The 17,562-nt window shown below is 35.6% G+C and overlaps 1 protein-coding gene and 1 non-coding gene across 2 annotated transcripts; both read left to right on the top strand.

Moving 5' to 3' along the window:
- Positions 1 to 1,401: 1,401 nt before the first annotated feature.
- Positions 1,402 to 7,224, top strand: LOC141591785 (zinc finger CCCH domain-containing protein 58-like). Its single transcript, XM_074412245.1, has 8 exons — positions 1,402 to 1,477; positions 1,544 to 1,625; positions 2,098 to 2,240; positions 2,985 to 3,050; positions 3,142 to 3,261; positions 3,559 to 3,849; positions 4,113 to 4,403; positions 6,544 to 7,224. The coding sequence occupies exons 2-8, from the start codon at positions 1,550 to 1,552 to the stop codon at positions 6,865 to 6,867; spliced, it is 1,311 nt and encodes a 436-aa protein (XP_074268346.1). The 5' UTR covers positions 1,402 to 1,477; positions 1,544 to 1,549; the 3' UTR covers positions 6,868 to 7,224.
- A 7,896-nt stretch (positions 7,225 to 15,120) lies between these two features.
- Positions 15,121 to 15,227, top strand: LOC141593897 (small nucleolar RNA R71). The gene has a single exon (XR_012521952.1). It is a non-coding gene; the product is annotated as a small nucleolar RNA R71 (small nucleolar RNA).
- The last annotated feature ends 2,335 nt before the right edge of the window (positions 15,228 to 17,562 follow it).

Below are 17,562 nucleotides of genomic sequence, written 5' to 3'. Positions count from 1 at the left end.
CTTTACATTTAGATACTAGGCTTTACTACTTTAATTACCTCTTAACCCTTGGAAACCCACAAATTCTCATTATAGACGGACACTATCCGTCTATACGTATAGACGGATACTATTTCCTCTCACAAAATACCCATTTTGCTATAAAGTGGGAAGCACATGGGGTGCCCCACCTTGTCCCCCCTACCCATTTTATTAGAAGTCTTTACCCGTCTGTTCGCCCCACCCGTCTATACCAAGACCTATTGTTGGAAACCATGGCAAATAATTTACATGCATTTGAAGAATATCAATATTTCAATATGTTACATACATAGTTATAGTAAAAAAATATTTAAACCAGTTAAAAGTAACACAATTCGATAACCACTCCTTCAAATAATGCAAATTATACAACCCGCAAGTCGCAACCATTGGCAGATCAATGTACAAAGATCTAGGATCTCATAATACCCAAATACTAAATTTTAATATGGTTACTTTGTCCAAATACTAGCAAAACAGATGGAAGTTTATATATTATAGGAGTACCTTTTTATGTAAAAGTAGCTCCAACATCTTCATGGTACTCAAAGTGAGAACATTTCCCAAATTCGTCACTGTCATAACCACCCACCAATCGAAATAATCTATAAGTCAGTGACAGATCTTGGAGTGAATAATAAGGGAGATCGAGGTTCAGATTATTGATTTTGTGGTCAAATATTTAAGAGTGAATTATTGAGTCAAGGGAGAACGACCGATAATTTGACATTGTATTATGAAAATTCAGCTCGGTATAACTAAGGTTCTCTACTGCTTAAAGCCATAATCCAAATGTAAATTGAATTGGAATAAGCCGTACTACAATCCCGATCAAAATAACCCAATTACAAGTTCTAGTATCAAGTCAAGCTAAACTTCTTTTAGTCAATACAATAAGCCATACAACAATCCCGATCAAAATAACCCGATTATGAATTTTAGTGTCAAGTCAAGGTAACTCCTTTTAGCCAATACACTCACTACATCACTCCAACAAGCCACACACCCACTCCCACTCCCACTCCCACTCCCACTCCCATTCCCACTCCCTCACTCCTAAATTCCGTCACATTAAAAGTGAGAAATATTGTGAACCCAAAAAACAAAGAGAGAAAAAAAAAACACCCAACAACAACAAAAGAAAAAGAAAAAGAAAAAGAAAAATCCAAAAAAAAAAAACAATAAAAAAATAATATTAATAAAAGGACAAAAAAGATTACATTTTTAGCATAGTTTCACTTTCCTAGTGATCACACTTTGAAGCTTGGGGTTCTATAATAGTATTGATTCCCCCCTTAAATTTATCCAATTTTCTTCATCATTTTAATCTCTTTTTTAAAAAAAAAACATATATATATACATTCTCCTACTTTTTTTAATTTTTACCATTGCATTGTTAAATTAATTACTACCCTGTACAATCTTCATCACCATCTTTAAGTATTACCCAAAAAAGGTAAGAACTTTGTCAATTATTATCATTATTGTTATTATTATTTTACTGTTTTACTGTGATTTTAAGTGAAAAATGGAGTTGTACGGAAGGAATCAAGGGTCTGAGATTGATCATCCTGCAACCCAATGGGGTGAAACTGGACTTGAAGGTAGTAAATTTTTGTGGGTTTTTGTTATTTTTTTGTTTTGATCATTTTTTTTACTGTTTAGGGTTTACTGTTGTAATGAATTATGGTGTAAAAGTGAGTATTTCTTCATGAAATTATGTGGGTTTTTATTGGAAATGTAGGGTCCATGTGTGATTTTGTTTGTTTTTGTCTAATTTTTTTTAGATTTTTTTAATTTTGTGTTAGGTTATTTTAATTATTATTTTAGGGGGTTTATTGTTGTGATGATATTTATTCTTAATTTTTTAATTATGTAGGGTATGAATGTATGATGGGTCATTTTTAGCCTTGTATGCTAAGTATATAATCATGATCTTCAAGTATTATTTTGTGAAATTATGTGTTTCTGCTGAAAATGTAGGAGTAATTTTTCAGTTTTTTTAATGTTTTGTTTATGTTGTGGATTAGTGTTGGTGATATTTATGTTTGATTGGGTTTTGTGTGGAAAATGCAGAGTCCATGTGGAGGTTAGGTATATCCGGTCAGGAGGCGTACCCTGAGCGGCCTGGAGTATCTGATTGTGTGTATTATATGCGGACTGGGTCATGTGGGTTCGGTAGTCGTTGCCGTTACAACCATCCTCGTGACCGTGCTGCGGTCAGTTGTTTACTCTTTACCTCATTCATGTGTTCTGTTTTTGTTTGAATCACCTGCATTTTGCTTCTTGTTGTGAAATTCTTTGTTGGTGTTTTTTATTGTTTTTGATTTGGTGTGGAAATTGCATGTTTGAGCGAATGCAAGTTCTCGTACACTGAATAGGAGTCTACTTACTGGTAGATTATCAAATTCTCGAGTAATGATAATGTCTTGTTTAAAGGCTTACATTCCCTGGGTGAAGTGATAACATAATGAAGTAAAGGATATAAATAAATGACAATAGAAGCCTAAAGGGGAAGATCATCACAGTAAGCCCTGGCTTATTTCCGGCTGATGGTATATCATGTACATTGCTAGATTGCCGAGAGCGTTCCTGAAACTGTGAAGGAGTATGCGTTTGAACTGGAAGGTTGTTTGATGGGAGAATATGAACAAATGAACGAGAAATATGGTTTGTCACTCTTCAATGGGCAATGGTTTATAAGAAAGGGTGTATTAATATCGACAGACTTAGATATCTTTCTAAACTTATAAAGACTGTGTTGGTAGTACCTGAAACTTTGACTGACGAGGATTGTTGTGATACAAGCTCAGCCCAATGATGGAATAAAGTAAAACAGCTCATTAAGGTGTTCTTGCTTTTGGTTTTGTGAAGTAGCAGTCGGCCCAATTTCAGTCCATTCAAATCTTGGTGTGGCTGTTTCCAGGCATAACAATGACAATTGGGTTTTTCTTGTTGTCTAGGTTGTTGTGGCATCTAGATTAGTTGGAGGAGAATACCCAGAACGTCCAGGCGAACTTTCATGTCAAGTGAGTTTTTGGTGATCTGCAATTTGTGACGTGCAGTACAGAGATTAAGTGCTTCACTCTGTTTGTTTACTTGTATCACCCCCTTGTGCAGTACTATTTGAAGACGGGAACTTGTAAATTTGGTGCAACTTGCAAGTTCAATCATCCAAGAAATGCTGGTGGATCGCTAACTGATGCACCCCTAAACTATCACGGTCTCCCGTTACGACCGGTTCAAACTAAACTCTTACATCCATTTATGTTTTTGACAAATGAAGAAGTCTCTTGTAATTTGTAAAGCGGTGTCACACAAAGATGTTGTAAGGTTGCATGTTAATTGCCAAATACCCCTGTATAAGAAACTTGTAGTAACTATTTTCATAGCAGACTCTTGGATAAATACCACACATTTTTACAATAATAATTATGTGAAACCGCCTTACATAAGTATTTGTGCTAGCCAATAGACTTGCTTAATTTTATGTGATTCAGGTCTCTTTTTCAATTATATGTCTGTCTTCTCGAACAGGGTGAGAAAGAATGCTCCTATTATTTGAGTACGGGGCAGTGCAAATTTGGGAGAACTTGTAAATTCCATCATCCTCAACCAGCTGGCATGCCAATGCCAGCAGCTGCACCTCCATTTTATCCAACAGTGCAGCCTCCTTCTCTTCCTATAACTGAACAAGCTTCCGGGTCGTCTACTAGCTATAGAGCAACAAGGCCTCCTCTTGTACCTGGTTCTTTCGTTCCAGGGTCTTACGGCCCCATGCTTCTTTCTCCAGGGGTTGTTCCCATGCCTGGTTGGGGTTCATACTCAGTAAGTAGTCTTCGCTTCTTAAGTTATATTTGACAGTCTCATATTAGACAGTCTCATATTAATATTATCATGATACTATTACTAACCCATATAAGAAGTCAAATGGGGTAGTTATATTATTTAGCGGGTTCATGGGTAGGGTTCATGTTAAAAGGCTTGGTCTCTCATCACATTAACACGAGTCTGTCTTTCTAAGAAATCAGTTGAATTTTGTAGCAGGAGTTGAAAATCTTCTGATAATTTATTGTCCTATTTGAATGCAGGGGTCTGTACAGCCTGCTTTATCTCCTGGTGCTCAAACTGCTGGAGCTTCGGTATATGGAGTAACCCCTAGACATGCTTTACCAGGATCTTATCCTAATTTACCAACTTCTATAGGGCAGTCTGCGAGTAGTGTTAAAGAACTTAGCTTTCCAGAGAGACCAGGTGAACCTGAGTGTCAATACTACTTGAAAACAGGTAGTTGTAAGTTTGGCGCCTCTTGTAGATTTCATCATCCACCAGACAGAGCTGCAGCTTGTTTCCTTGGTCCACTCGGCCTACCTCTTCGTCCTGTAAGTCTTATCTTCCACTTTTGTATCTCTTTCCCACAGTTCAACATCCAATAAAGGGACTTGATCTAGGTTAAGAGGGCCGCCCCTACCCTCACTTCTGCTTTTGGCATTGTGATATTCGAATTTTAACTGCTAGCAGTTTGCACGGATTCTTTTCATACTGCTACTAAGATACCCCTGATAAGGTTGTATTAAAGCCTTATCTGGGTATGCATGGTTTGTGGTCACATCTATCTCATGCTTTGTATGTTTGACGAAGACCTACTATTTGGATCATGTTGGAATATAGTAAAATGCCACACTAAATTGGTTGTGCTTCATTTTATTTTGAAGCAGGATGAATCTCGAACACAATTTTCATTATAGGTCATTCAGAAGTAGCCTCTCTATGTCGTGAATACATTGGCTATTTCTTATGAAAACTCGTTAACTTCTGCAACAGCTCTTGTTTGATGTCCATTTAACAATGGAGTCCATGAGTGCTAGTGTTAGTTTGATGACTGTAATCTAAGTAGTCATTTCGGAAAATGCTCAGTAAGATTCGCTTACACCTTGCATTGGGGGTGAATTTGGTAGAAAGCGGGAAGGGGGGATAGTTTCTCCATTGGTTAGTAGGCATGTTTACCTAGGGGAATGATGGGGGCTAAAAGGTTCAATTTTCTTTCCATCCTAAGAAAAAAAACTGAGTATGAAAAATTTTGAAGGCAGAGATGCCCGCTAGTCTTTTACAGAGTACAGACTCTACATGTGAAGCGAACATAATATCCTCCCATAAGCCTTAAAATGGATTTGTTATTGTTGTGTGTCATGAACGTTTTTGGTGCATTATTTGCAATATTATGGATAGCAGATTAGCAGTATTGCACTGATCTTGGGTTTAGGAGGATCCCAACGTATGTAAGCCGGTGGGATTGGATGCACAAAAAACATACTACAAATACGTGAAACAAAAGTTCACGAAGTAGCTATCCGGAGTATTTTACTGATGTGTAGAAAAGTGTGCATCTTGTGATATACTCCATACATGTTCAATTCTCTCTTCAATTTGTTTGTGTTCCTTCGACAATCTCACACTCGGATGATTTGTTTGACCCTAACTTTAGAGAACTTGGTTTCTGGTACACTTTGTCAAAGTAGATGTACCTAATTTGAAACTCGTAGTTGTCCTTCGTTCCATTTCATTGGTCAGCTTGTTGCACATAAGCCACCCTTAGGGTGTGTTTGGATAGCAAAAGTGGAGGGAAAGGGAGGGGAGGGGGAAGGAGGGAAGGGAAAGGGAAAGAAGGGAAGGGGAGGGGGAATGGAGTGTGGTTGTTTGGATACAATTTCCTTCCAAATCTTGCCTATTGTGGAGAGATTTTGATTAGGCTTGGAGGAGGGAAAATGGATCCCTCCAAATCTCTCCCCCTCCATTTCCCTCCACCCTTATTTACTATCCAAACAAGGGATTTTAAATCCTCTACTCTCCCTCCCTTTCTTTTCCCTCTAAATCTCTCAATCTAAACATACCCTTAATCCTAGATAGATTCCAGTAAATAACAACAGTTCCATGTTTTGTGTGATGTCTTCTTAATTGAATGAGTTGTAGGACAAACCTAACTTGAATGTATTCATAATGCAACAACATTGCTCCATTATTTCAAACACTTCTGCCTAGGAATGGTAGGGGGTTCGAATGTACGCAGCATTGCGCCTCAAATATATTACTTAGATTTAGATATGGTTAGAAGCATTCGACACGAGTGCATGTCCAAGTGTGGCTAATATATGAAATATTCTCATGTTTTGGTTCGAATTGAAGTGTCATAGTGTCTAAATGTCGGATATTGAGAAGTTGCTGATTGACAATGTTTTTCTATGGTTGCCATTCTGACGGATCCCAAGACACGCTATTTTTATGGTTCGATATAATGATAAAATAAACCAAAATGGCTCGCTGAACTGTATGTGCTTTTTTATTGTAATTAGCGGTCATTCGTTGCAAATTCCTTATGAAATTTTTATCACGAGTCATCTGAAAACCACCTCTTTTTATTCTTAGCTCAAAGGTTAGGCCACATATATCGGTATACCTCGAGACACTGTGTAGTTGTGTTGTTGTATTGCTATACTTTGTGCTGATTACCATCGATTTTTACAGGGAACCCAACCGTGCACCTTCTATATGCAAAATGGGTATTGCAAATTTGGCACGACATGTAAGTTTGATCATCCAGTTGGTATGATGAACTACAGTCCGTCAGCATCATCTCTTGCTGAGATGCCGGTTTCTCCCTACTTGGGTGGGTCCATGTCAGCTATTTTGCCTTCTCCATCTCCATCATCCATGTCACTCCGACCAGAGTATTCCATACCGTCACAATCTGGCAACGGCTCTATTGGTTCAACGTCTACACTGACACCTTCCATTAGTGACCATCGGACTGGTGGTCAAAGTACAGTACTATTAGCTTCCGGACATTGAAGCCTGCTTATGTGATGTTAATACCATGTAAGTCAACTGTACAAAGTGAACTCCATTGGTATCACTTTTCGTGTACTCAGTATCTCGCAACTTGGGTATCTGTATACTTTCTCGTCTTTCTGTTAATAGTAAGTAGCTATATATGCTTAGAATTGCACAATGGAAATTAAGCTGTGGAAGAATACTGCAGTATGGATTTTTACCATTGGTAAATAATGAAGGGACGGAGTTTTATGATTCTGTGCCGCAGTTCCGGTGGAATTAGTATGTACCGGTGAAGGTGTAAAGCCTGCTTTTCTTTTGCTTGTGGAATAAAGTAACTATGGCTCCCTGAACCGGTTGCGCAATTGCTTTGTATTTTGTTATGGAGTATTAATGTGATCAGTTTGTAACTGAAATAGTAAAATTACAAAAATGGTCGTGTTTGAATATAAGATAAATTCCGTAAAGAATTGATTGAGACGAAAATAATATTGAAAAAGTTAATCTAAATAGTAAACCTTTGTAATCTTTTTGGCAAAACACTTGTCTTGTCTAAATAGTAACCTCGGAAATCAAATCCCCCCTTATATAAAAGTGCAGGGGGAGTTAAGAGTGTGCCCCCCTTATATATAAAAGTGTGCAAGGGGAGTTAAGAGTGCATTTTTTGGCATTGGTAGGATGAATAGTTCAACATTTCTTGTCTTTTTGCGGTCTTGTCTTTTTGTGGTGTAATTGGGCCTAACTTGTTGGCCTTGCATATTGTTTTACAATAGCCTTTCATATTGTTTGACAATCCACAAACATTTAGCTTTGTTTTTTGGGCCTGACATGTCTCTTACCGAGGTGCTTTATTGGCAGCGCATGCTTCGGCGTGACTTTCCGTATGCTGTATTGTTATGGTTCGCTATAATGACACCTTTTCCTTCCGCCGTTCTTTTTCCCTGCGCATTGTTGCATACAACTGAAGTAATATTGCATTGTTGCCGTTTATTTGATGACTTAATTAAAATTGAATTAAGAATCTTTTATTGTATATGCGAAGGCCCTGTTCTTTTGGACTTAATTTCAGTTCTAATAAGTCCAGTTCAGTTTAGTTCAGTTTAGTTGAGCTCCATTCAGTTCAGTTCATATTAGTTTATTTCAACATTAATATTATTATTCTTATTTTATATTCTTATTGATATTATTATTATTATTATTTTTATTTTTATTATTATTATTATTATTAATGTATTTACTATTATTATTACTATTATTATATTATTTTTATATTTATTATATTACTATTATATTTATTAATAATTAATTCGTATTGTTTATATTAATATATTTATATTTAATATATTTGATTATTATTATTATTATTATCATTATTATTATATTATATTTATTATTTTATTATTTTATTCGTTATTATTAATATTATTCATAACATATTTATTATTATTATTATTATTATTATTATTATTATTATATTTAATATTTAATATTATTATATTAATAAGTTATTATATTATACGGAGTATTTATTATTTTATTAACATATTCATTATTATTAATATTATTCATCACATATTTATTATTATTATATTTAATATTATTATATTAATAAGTTATTACAGTATATTAGACCTATTATTATTATTATTATTTATTTATTAGTTATTATTATATTATATTATTATTCATAATGACATCATTTATATTACTAATATATTATTATTATTATTATTATTATTATTATTATTATTATTATTATTATTATTATTATTATTATTACTACTACTACTATATTTATTGTTATATTACTATTTTATTTTTTATATATCTTATTAGATTATTATTATTATTATTATTATTATTATTATATTATATTAATATATTATTATTCTTAATGAATAATATTATAATATTTATTATTATTATTGGTATTATTGTTATTATAATATTATTTATTATTGGTATTATTATTAGTATAATCTTTTTATTATTATTATTATTATTATTTCAGTTCAGTTCAATTCAGATCAGTTCAGCTCCATTAAGTTCAGTTCAGTTCAGTTCTGACAATTTCAGTCCAAAAGAACAGAGCCAAAGAGTAAGACGAGGTAGAGGGTGAGTAAGGTGCAATGGGGTGGGGGTAAGAAGTGTTGAGAAGAGAAGAGCGATTAGTATGAGAAAGAGGGGGAAGAGGAGGAGTGATGTTACGTTATTTCACAAGCTACAACATAGTACTAATGTCGTATGTAATCCATATAATTGTGTTATTTGACATTTAATCATCTAAGTAAAAGACGTAGTTATATTCGAATATTCATGCTCTTAACAAAGTTAAATACGAATTATTTATGAATAGCTGTAATTTTTTTTGCAATCGATTCAACCATCAAAATATTATAACAACAGTAGTTTCAATTTGATCAACACTCAACATGTACACACAGTGACACAACCGAACCAAATAAAGATACACTAATTAATATACACATAAAATGTCAAGAGACATGCCCGCAATCTAACATGGAATCCTATCCTACAAGACCATTCATGAGATACAAAAAAAGGAAAATATGCATAAAGAGAAACAAGGGTTGTAACGGGGTTAGGTGACGAGAGGAAACGGGGTTGGTGCAAGCATCATTTTGGAAAAATGTGGAGGTACACATCAAGAAGTTGCCAAAATTCCATTTCTTCCACTTTATTGCAACACATGAGTAACGTCTACACCCTAACAAAAATTGGTTTCCCGAATTTATGCAAACATTGTGCAAACCCGACTCACTTTGGAAAAACACAAAAATTATCACCTTATTGGAACCAATGAGTAACGTCTACACCCTAACAAGAAATTGGCTTGCCAAAATCAAGCAAAAATTGTGTAAACCCGACTCACTTAGGAAAAACATCAAGTGCCCATTTATTCTTGCAACGCCTTTTTCTACTCTATTGATGAAAGGAGTGTTGCTTGGCTTTTTCTCATCAAACAAAGTATAAGTAAATTTTTTTCTTTTTCCTTACATTTTTCTTCTTTTCTATTTTCTTTTCTTTTCTTTTTTTTTCCTTACATTTTTCTTCTTTTCTATTTTCTTTTCTTTTCTTTTTCAAAACCTCTTTATTCAAACTAACCAAATAAAACCATTATCCCGACTCACTCATCAACTGAGGTTCAAAACACCCTTCTTCATACAACCAACAACATGTAAGAAACTTTCTTGATAAGGGAAGGTTGTTTATGGTATGTAGCTAGTTTTGTTGATGTCAAAAGAGAGGTTCAAGCTCAAAAGGGCTTAGCAAAAGAGGACCTAGTCTAAAGGGTCGAAAAATTAGGCTTATTTGGCAATGTGAGGCTCAAAAATGAGATGCAACTAATTGTTTCAAAATATGCACATAAATGAACATCTCATGGTCTAAAAAGGAAAGGACGCCATGCTTGTGCGTCGTGATGTAACATGCCACGCAAGGAGCCTGCTCACACCTAAGTGAGACCGGGCATGGATGTACCGGTCCCAAAGAGGCTCTAAACCTCACATGAAAGTAGCTATGTCGAAATCTAGGCCTAGTCTATGGTCTTGGTCTCACATGGTGGTCAAAACTTTCCGGTCTAGCCTCATTTCCCGGGTATTTGCAAGAAAACACCCTAACAAGGAGGTCACAAGGTGCAAGCCACTAAGAGGGGAAAGACACGACCTAGACAATATCATCATAGAAGGTATCATGCTCCCTTCATAGAGCAAATTTTGTTCAAAAATTTATATACAAACTCAATGCAACAAGAAGGAAACGCAACACATATATACATGTGAAACAAATGCATGTGAGAAATGGAAATAAAATGAATGGAAAATGCAACAATTGTCTAATTCCTAGCAGCACATCACCAAAGAACCAACAGTTCCTCAAGGGGAACATCCTCGGCATCAAAATCCATCCTCCTCCAAGTATACAATAATACATAAAGGAAAAGAATAGTAATGGAGAGAGAGATAAGAACGGTTATACCAAGCGTCTTCAAGTCTCCTTTTTTCTTCAAATTTTCCTCATGTGCCTACGCCACTTATTAGACAAACATATATATATATATATATATATATATATATATATATATATATATATATATATATATATATATATATATATATATATATATATATATATATATATATATATATATATATATATATATATATATAGAATTAGGATCAAATGAGTCCACCTTCTTTAGGTGAGTCCATAAGTCCTAATCCTCACCATTAGATTTTAACAAAATCAAAGGTCAAGATTAAATCTCAAAATAGAAGCCCTATATAAAAACACTACCAAACCCTAAAATTTCATTTTACTGCCTCACAATCACATTCTTACTTCTCTCTCTTCCTCCCCACCTTCTCTCTACAACTCCGCAGCCACCACCGAGCACGTCCGCCCCCGCTCACCACCAAACACGATTGCCACTGCGCACCACCACTACCTCCTCCTCTATCCTCTTTTCTTACACTCTCACCACCACCACCTCCCCCCAGCGGGCCTCTCTGTCTCACGGACCACTACCACCACGTCCACCCACAAGTTCTCCTTCCTCTCTGCAGCACAGCCGCGCTTCTGCCGCAGCCTTCTCATTTCTTTTTTTTTTTTTTTTTTTTTCCCAGATTTGGTGTCGGTGGGTCAAGTGTGGGGCTAGTGATGGTGGTGATGTCGTGGTGGAGGTTGGTGTCAGGCCGCCGCCGCCTCCTTGTTTCTTTATTTTTTTTTTCAGATTTGATAGTGGTGGTGTCGTGTTGTCGTGATGGTGGTTGGTGGGTCAGGCTGCCGCCATCATGTTTCTCAATTTTTGTTTGGGTTTTTCAGATTTTTTGGTGGGAGGTCATGTGTGGTGATGATGTCTTGGCAACCACCAATACTAATTTGATGTCTTGGCAACCACCACTACTAACTCGGGAAAAGAGGGAGGCGTGTGCGTGGTGGTGTGGTCGGCGTTGTGGTCGTGGGGTCGCATATACTGCCGCCTGTTCATTTTTTTTTTTTTTCAATTTGTCGGGGTAAGGGTTGTTGTGGAGGGGATTTGGTGGTAATGACATATTGATATGGACCAAAGTTTCAAAGATATGAACTAAAGTTTCGTAGATATGGACTAAAGTTTCGTAGATATGCTAAAATTACATTCCTAAAATAATAAAGTTTCATAAACTAAATTCAAATTAGTATAAGTTACATTCCTAAAAAAAAATAAAGTTTCATAAATTATGATTAAAGTTACAATCGTAAAACATTAAAGTTACAACCATAAAATTAATAAATCAGCAAAAATAATTAAAATCAAAATTTTATATTAGAAAATGTCTAAAAAAAATTAAAGTGTCAATTTTTAGCATTAAAGTTTCACCTTTAAAACATTAAAGTTATATTTATAAATTAGTAAAATTAATTAAAATCAAATTTTTATATTAGAAATTGGCTAAAAAAATTAAAGTTTTAATTTTTAGCGTTAAAGTTTCACTCGTAAAACATTAAAGTTATATTTATAAATCAGTAAAATTATTACATAAATCAAAAATTTTATATTAAAAAATTGTTTAAAAAAATTAAAGTTTCAATTTTTAGCATTAAAGTTTCACTCGTAAAACATTAAAGTTATATTATATTTAAAAATCGGTAAAATTAAATAAATTCAAATTTTTATATTAAAAATTGTTTAAAAAAATTAAAGTTTCAATTTTTAGGATTAAAGTTTCACTCGTAAAACATTAAAGTTATATTTAAAAATCAGTAAAATTAAATAAATTCAAATTTTTATATTAAAAATTGTTTAAAAAAATTAAAGTTTCAATTTTTAGCATTAAAGTTTCACTCGTAAAACATTAAAGTTATTTTTAAAAATCGATTTTATATATTTAAAATAAAATTTTATAACTTAAATTTAAATTTTTATTCATAAAATAACCTTAAATATTAAAGTTATAATTGTAAAGAAATAAAGTTACACTCATATATTAAAGTTTCAGTTATAAAACATTAAAGTTTTCTTCTTAAAATTTTAAAATCTCAACCATCCATCTTAGTTGATCAATGGCTAGGATTAGGACTTAGTGGACTCACCATTTTAGGTGGACTCATTAGAACTTGCCTATATATATATATATATATATATATATATATACAATGCAATATTTTTGGAATTTTTAATTTTTTTCCGATTTTTAAGCATTTTCTTGAATTTTCTTAAATTTACAAGTATATATGTATATGTACAAATATAAACAATATTTACAAAGTGGATATCTCATCTTCATTCTCATGGAGTTCTAACGTTTCCACGACAAACATGTTTTGAATCACGGTTTTCTTTCAAGCATGTGGTAGCTTGAATTTAACTTTTTCCTCCCCAACTTTGAATGACAATAGTCCCTCTTTGACATCTATGGTAGCTCCTCCCGTGGCCAAGAATGGCCTACCAAGAATGATACGAGACCATCTTCCCATAGGAATGTCCAACACAACAAAATCGGTAGGAATTGAAGCTTACCAACTTGAACCATGATATCCTTGAGAATCCCAATTGGAGATTTGATTGTCCCGTCGGCAAGTTTGATTGTAATGGAAGTGCGGGCTAAGCTTGAAATATTTAACCTCTTTACAAGGGCAAGTGGTATGACACTCACACTTGCCCCTAAGTCACACAAAACACTATCCACCTTTTGGTCACCAATGGTACATGGAATTGAGAAACTCCCGGGGTCATCAAGTTTGACGGGGATTTATTTAGACTTGACCACATTACACTCTTCACTTGAGGCATCAAGCTCATGGCCACTAATGTCCACTCTTGTAGAAATGACTTCTTCAAGGAATTTGGAGTAATGAGGCATCTCCACCAAAGGTGGATTGGAGGTCTCCATTTTCATTATCAAGTCCATAAATTTGTCATACCTTGAAGTGTCATTTGATCCTCCTTGATTGTCCAAAGAGTGTTCTTCCACTATGATCATCTCTTCTTTTTTCGGGCTCTTCTCAACTTCTACCATCACGTTTGGTGCTTCCACAATTTCTTCAAGCACATATTCTTCACTCATAGTGGTTGGTGTAGTCATAACCATCTCTCCCTTATCCGGGCCGACTTCAATATCCAAGCTTGTACCATGAATTGTCATTATTTTCTCAAGCACATAGCCTCCCATGCTCTCTTTTTCGGGCTCATGGTCAACTTCTTGGAATGTTTCCACAGCCATGGAAAAGGGAGTAGGGTATGATAACTCCTCTTGACTTGGCAAATCAAATGACTCTTATTTTTCCTCTTCAACTCCAACCATGATAGCATTAACTTCCTTTGCCTTCATAGGGTCCCTTGGGTTTTGCCCTTGTCTTAAAAATACACCCGGTGGTTTTTGAGAACTCATGAGAGCTTGGGAAGCCACTTTAGCTTCAAGACTCTTGATTTGTTGTTGGGTATTACTTGCCAAATCCCCTATCAACTTCACTAAGTTGTCATATTTATCATCTCCCATGGTATTACTTGCTTGGGGTGGTGGCTCTTGGTTGAAAGGTTGGTTGGGAATTGGAAGAGGAAAGCCATATCCTTGATCTCTAAACTTGTACCTTTGATTATTGTTGTATCCTTGATTGTTCCAATTGTTGTTGTTCCATTGATTGAATCCTTGGCCAAACCCTTGGTTGGCTTGGTTTCCTTGGTACAAGTTTTGATTACCTTGGTTCCCATGGTTACCTCCATAATCTTGGTATGCTTGAGGTTGATTGGCAAAGCTTTGGTTGGATCCTTGGTTGTTGTTGAAAGAGGGCCTATGTGAACGGTAGGAGAAGTTGTTAAATGCTTGGAAAGCATTCACCTCTTGCACATTGTTCCCATGAAAGTTGTTGTGATGGTTATTTTCACAAACTTGATAGGTGTGACCCATCCCTCCACATGACTCACAAGTTGATCTTTGCATTACTTCTTCCATGGATGATCCATTAGATGTGGTAGCTTAGCTTACTTGGTTCACTTGCTTCTTCTTACTCAACTCTTCAAGCTTTTTGTTGAGCATATCAAGCTTAACATTAGTCTCCACATTCCCTAAAAATTTGGAAGGGTGCTTACTTCTTCTCAAGACATTCACTCTTGTGCCATAATTTGCCTAAGAGTCCACCATTTTCTTGATTAGAGTAGTGCCCTCTCATCACCCAAATGATCAAATCCCCCTCCCGCGGAGGCATTCACCATTTTTTTTTGTTCTTGGCAACAAGGTTTGGAAGAAGGTTTGGGTGACATACCAATCCGGAATCCCATGGTGAGGGCAACTAGCGATAAGGTCTTGATATCTATCCCATGCTTCACCCAAGGATTATCCATCCTCTTGTTGGAAAGTGTGGATTTTATTTCGAAGCATGACGGTCTTGGATGATGGATAGTACTTGGCCATGAATGTCTTGGCTAAAGCGTCCCAAGTTGTGAATGTGTCCGGAGGGTGAACATTCAACCATCGGTCCGCCTTAACCGTCAAGGAGAATGGGAACAACATCATCCTTAGTGTATCTTCGGACACCCCATTCTTTTTCATCATAGAGACTTTTCTCTTGAACTTTCTTAGATGAGCATGAGCATCTTCTTCAATTTGTCCTCCGAACAAGTCTTTTTCAATCAACCCCACTTGGGCGGGGTGCATCTCAAAGTTGTTGGGAGCCAAGGTGCCGAAATTAATTGGGTCACAAGCATCATTGTGGTTAGGACGGTTATGGTCACATAAAGCCATTGTTGGTGGTGGATTTGGTATATGAGGGGGTGGTGTTTGAGGTGGGCTATTTGGAAATTGGAAGTTGTGAAATGGATTTTCTATTGTAGGCTCAATTATGTTGTTTGGTTGTTGTGATGGTGTGTCTTCAATAGTAGGTTGGGTGGATAAATTTGCTTGGTTTGAAGTGGCTTGAGTGGAGGTTCTAACTCTTGCAATAGTCCTTTTCCTTAATGCTCGAAAAAACCTTTCGGGGTCGAAGTCAAAGAGCAAAGCTTGATGGTTCCTCCTAGGCATGCACTTGACAAACCGTAAGACTCCTAGTGCTTTTACACACTAGGGTAAGGCAACAATCACACACTCTACAAGAAACACACAACTACTAAAGCAAACAACAAGTAGCTAAGACTAAGCCTAAGACTCTAACTAACTAAGTATAACCTAACGCCATCCCCAGCAACGGCGTCATTTTGATGATATCAAAAATGTATTATGTATGTAGTGTCGTGTTTCTTATCACCAACAAAATTTGTAACCCAATTTAGTAGTATAAATCGGGGTCGAACCACAAGGATGGAGAGGTTTCTACTTAGTTTAATGCGAGTCTAGTCTAGTCGGGAAAATGAAGGGAGTTGATTCAAATTTAAACTACTAGATATAAACTAAGACAAGCGATTGAGATGAAGTGTAAACGATTGATTTAAAGACTAGGGCTTTTGGGTTCATCTAAATGGGTTAAGGACAAACATGGTGATTTAATGGGTCAATGGTAAGGGTTACCCTAGGAGAAACAATCAATGTCTTGACCTTCCTAAAGATGACACCTAACTTTCATTAAGCATCAACACTTCTCCTAAACATACAACAAGACCCTCCATAAACTTTCATTCATAGGGGAATTAAGCAAATAATGAAGAAAGGCGTGTGCTTTCACTCATACAATTCATCAAACACCTTGTGTGCATGGATAAGAAGGCTAAACAACTCACCAAAGAATCAAATATTAATCATCCAATCATACCCATTAAACCCATTTAGACTCCCCCTAAATCCTAGGAGGATTTCTACTCACACATATTTTTTTTGGGGAAAATGTAAGTTTTCTCATTAACATCATAATCTCCTTACAAGCAATTTTAAGGCAAAGTCCTCGGCCTTTTTATCCTTAGTTACTCCTAATTACATTCAGCAAATCTAGTATATTTACATTAATGCAATTAATCTTACAATTCTTCAGTCTAGTTTTAACATCATACTTAACCTGATCAACCAGCTTCTCGGGTCTTAACATAATCTGCTCAATTCTACACTTATTTCGACACATCCAGATATGATATAACAATGAGGCAAGGATGATGCCTAGGACTTTCTTCTGGGTAAGCGTTCTGAGGCGCAATTTTGTCAGGGGGAGCTGAAAAGAGCACCAATCAGAGATCAAACTGCAACATCTAGCACTGTAAGTACATAAGAAAAATAGGTGATCGTGGTCATCTGGCAGAAGTCTACACATGTAGCACCTGTTCTGTTGTGTAATGCTCATGTTCATCAATCTGTCTTGCGTGAGAAGTCCTTGTTGTGCAATATTCCAACAAATGAATCTATGTTTTGGAAAGATCCATCTGTTAAGATGCCAAGGATACCAAGCCACATTATCAGTATCAAGGAGCAGCCAATTATACCCAAGACTGATGGAAAATGTGACATTCTGAGACCAAATGCAATCCTTCATTATTCCTAATTTGACAGACTTTACGCCATGCCCAGCTAGAATTTGAGGGAGGTTCATAATCTTTCCAAACTGCACCTTTGATAAAAAATATGGCATGGACCCACTTCACCCATAGGTGATCTTCCTTCTTCTCAATCCACCATACATATTTAGCTATGGCAGCACAATTCCATAAATGGAGATCCTTGATGCCTAAGCTGTGGGAAATAATCTGTATACTTCCCTTAAACTAGAAGGATTATAACGAATTTAACAATGATGATC

Source organism: Silene latifolia, chromosome 7, assembly GCF_048544455.1.
Source record: "Silene latifolia isolate original U9 population chromosome 7, ASM4854445v1, whole genome shotgun sequence".
Classification (NCBI taxonomy): Eukaryota; Viridiplantae; Streptophyta; class Magnoliopsida; order Caryophyllales; family Caryophyllaceae; genus Silene; species Silene latifolia.
This window is presented reverse-complemented; position numbering and strand designations above follow the sequence as displayed.

What these genes read in the sequence shown, in the direction of transcription:
- LOC141591785 (XM_074412245.1), top strand. Translation starts at nt 1,550, where the DNA reads ATGGAGTTGTACGGAAGGAATCAAGGGTCTGAGATTGATCATCCTGCA. An exon ending in CTGGTTGGGGTTCATACTCA is followed by an intron (nt 3,850 to 4,112) that starts GTAAGTAGTCTT and finishes ATTTGAATGCAG; the next exon opens with GGGTCTGTACAGCCTGCTTT. An exon ending in TCGGCCTACCTCTTCGTCCT is followed by an intron (nt 4,404 to 6,543) that starts GTAAGTCTTATC and finishes CGATTTTTACAG; the next exon opens with GGAACCCAACCGTGCACCTT.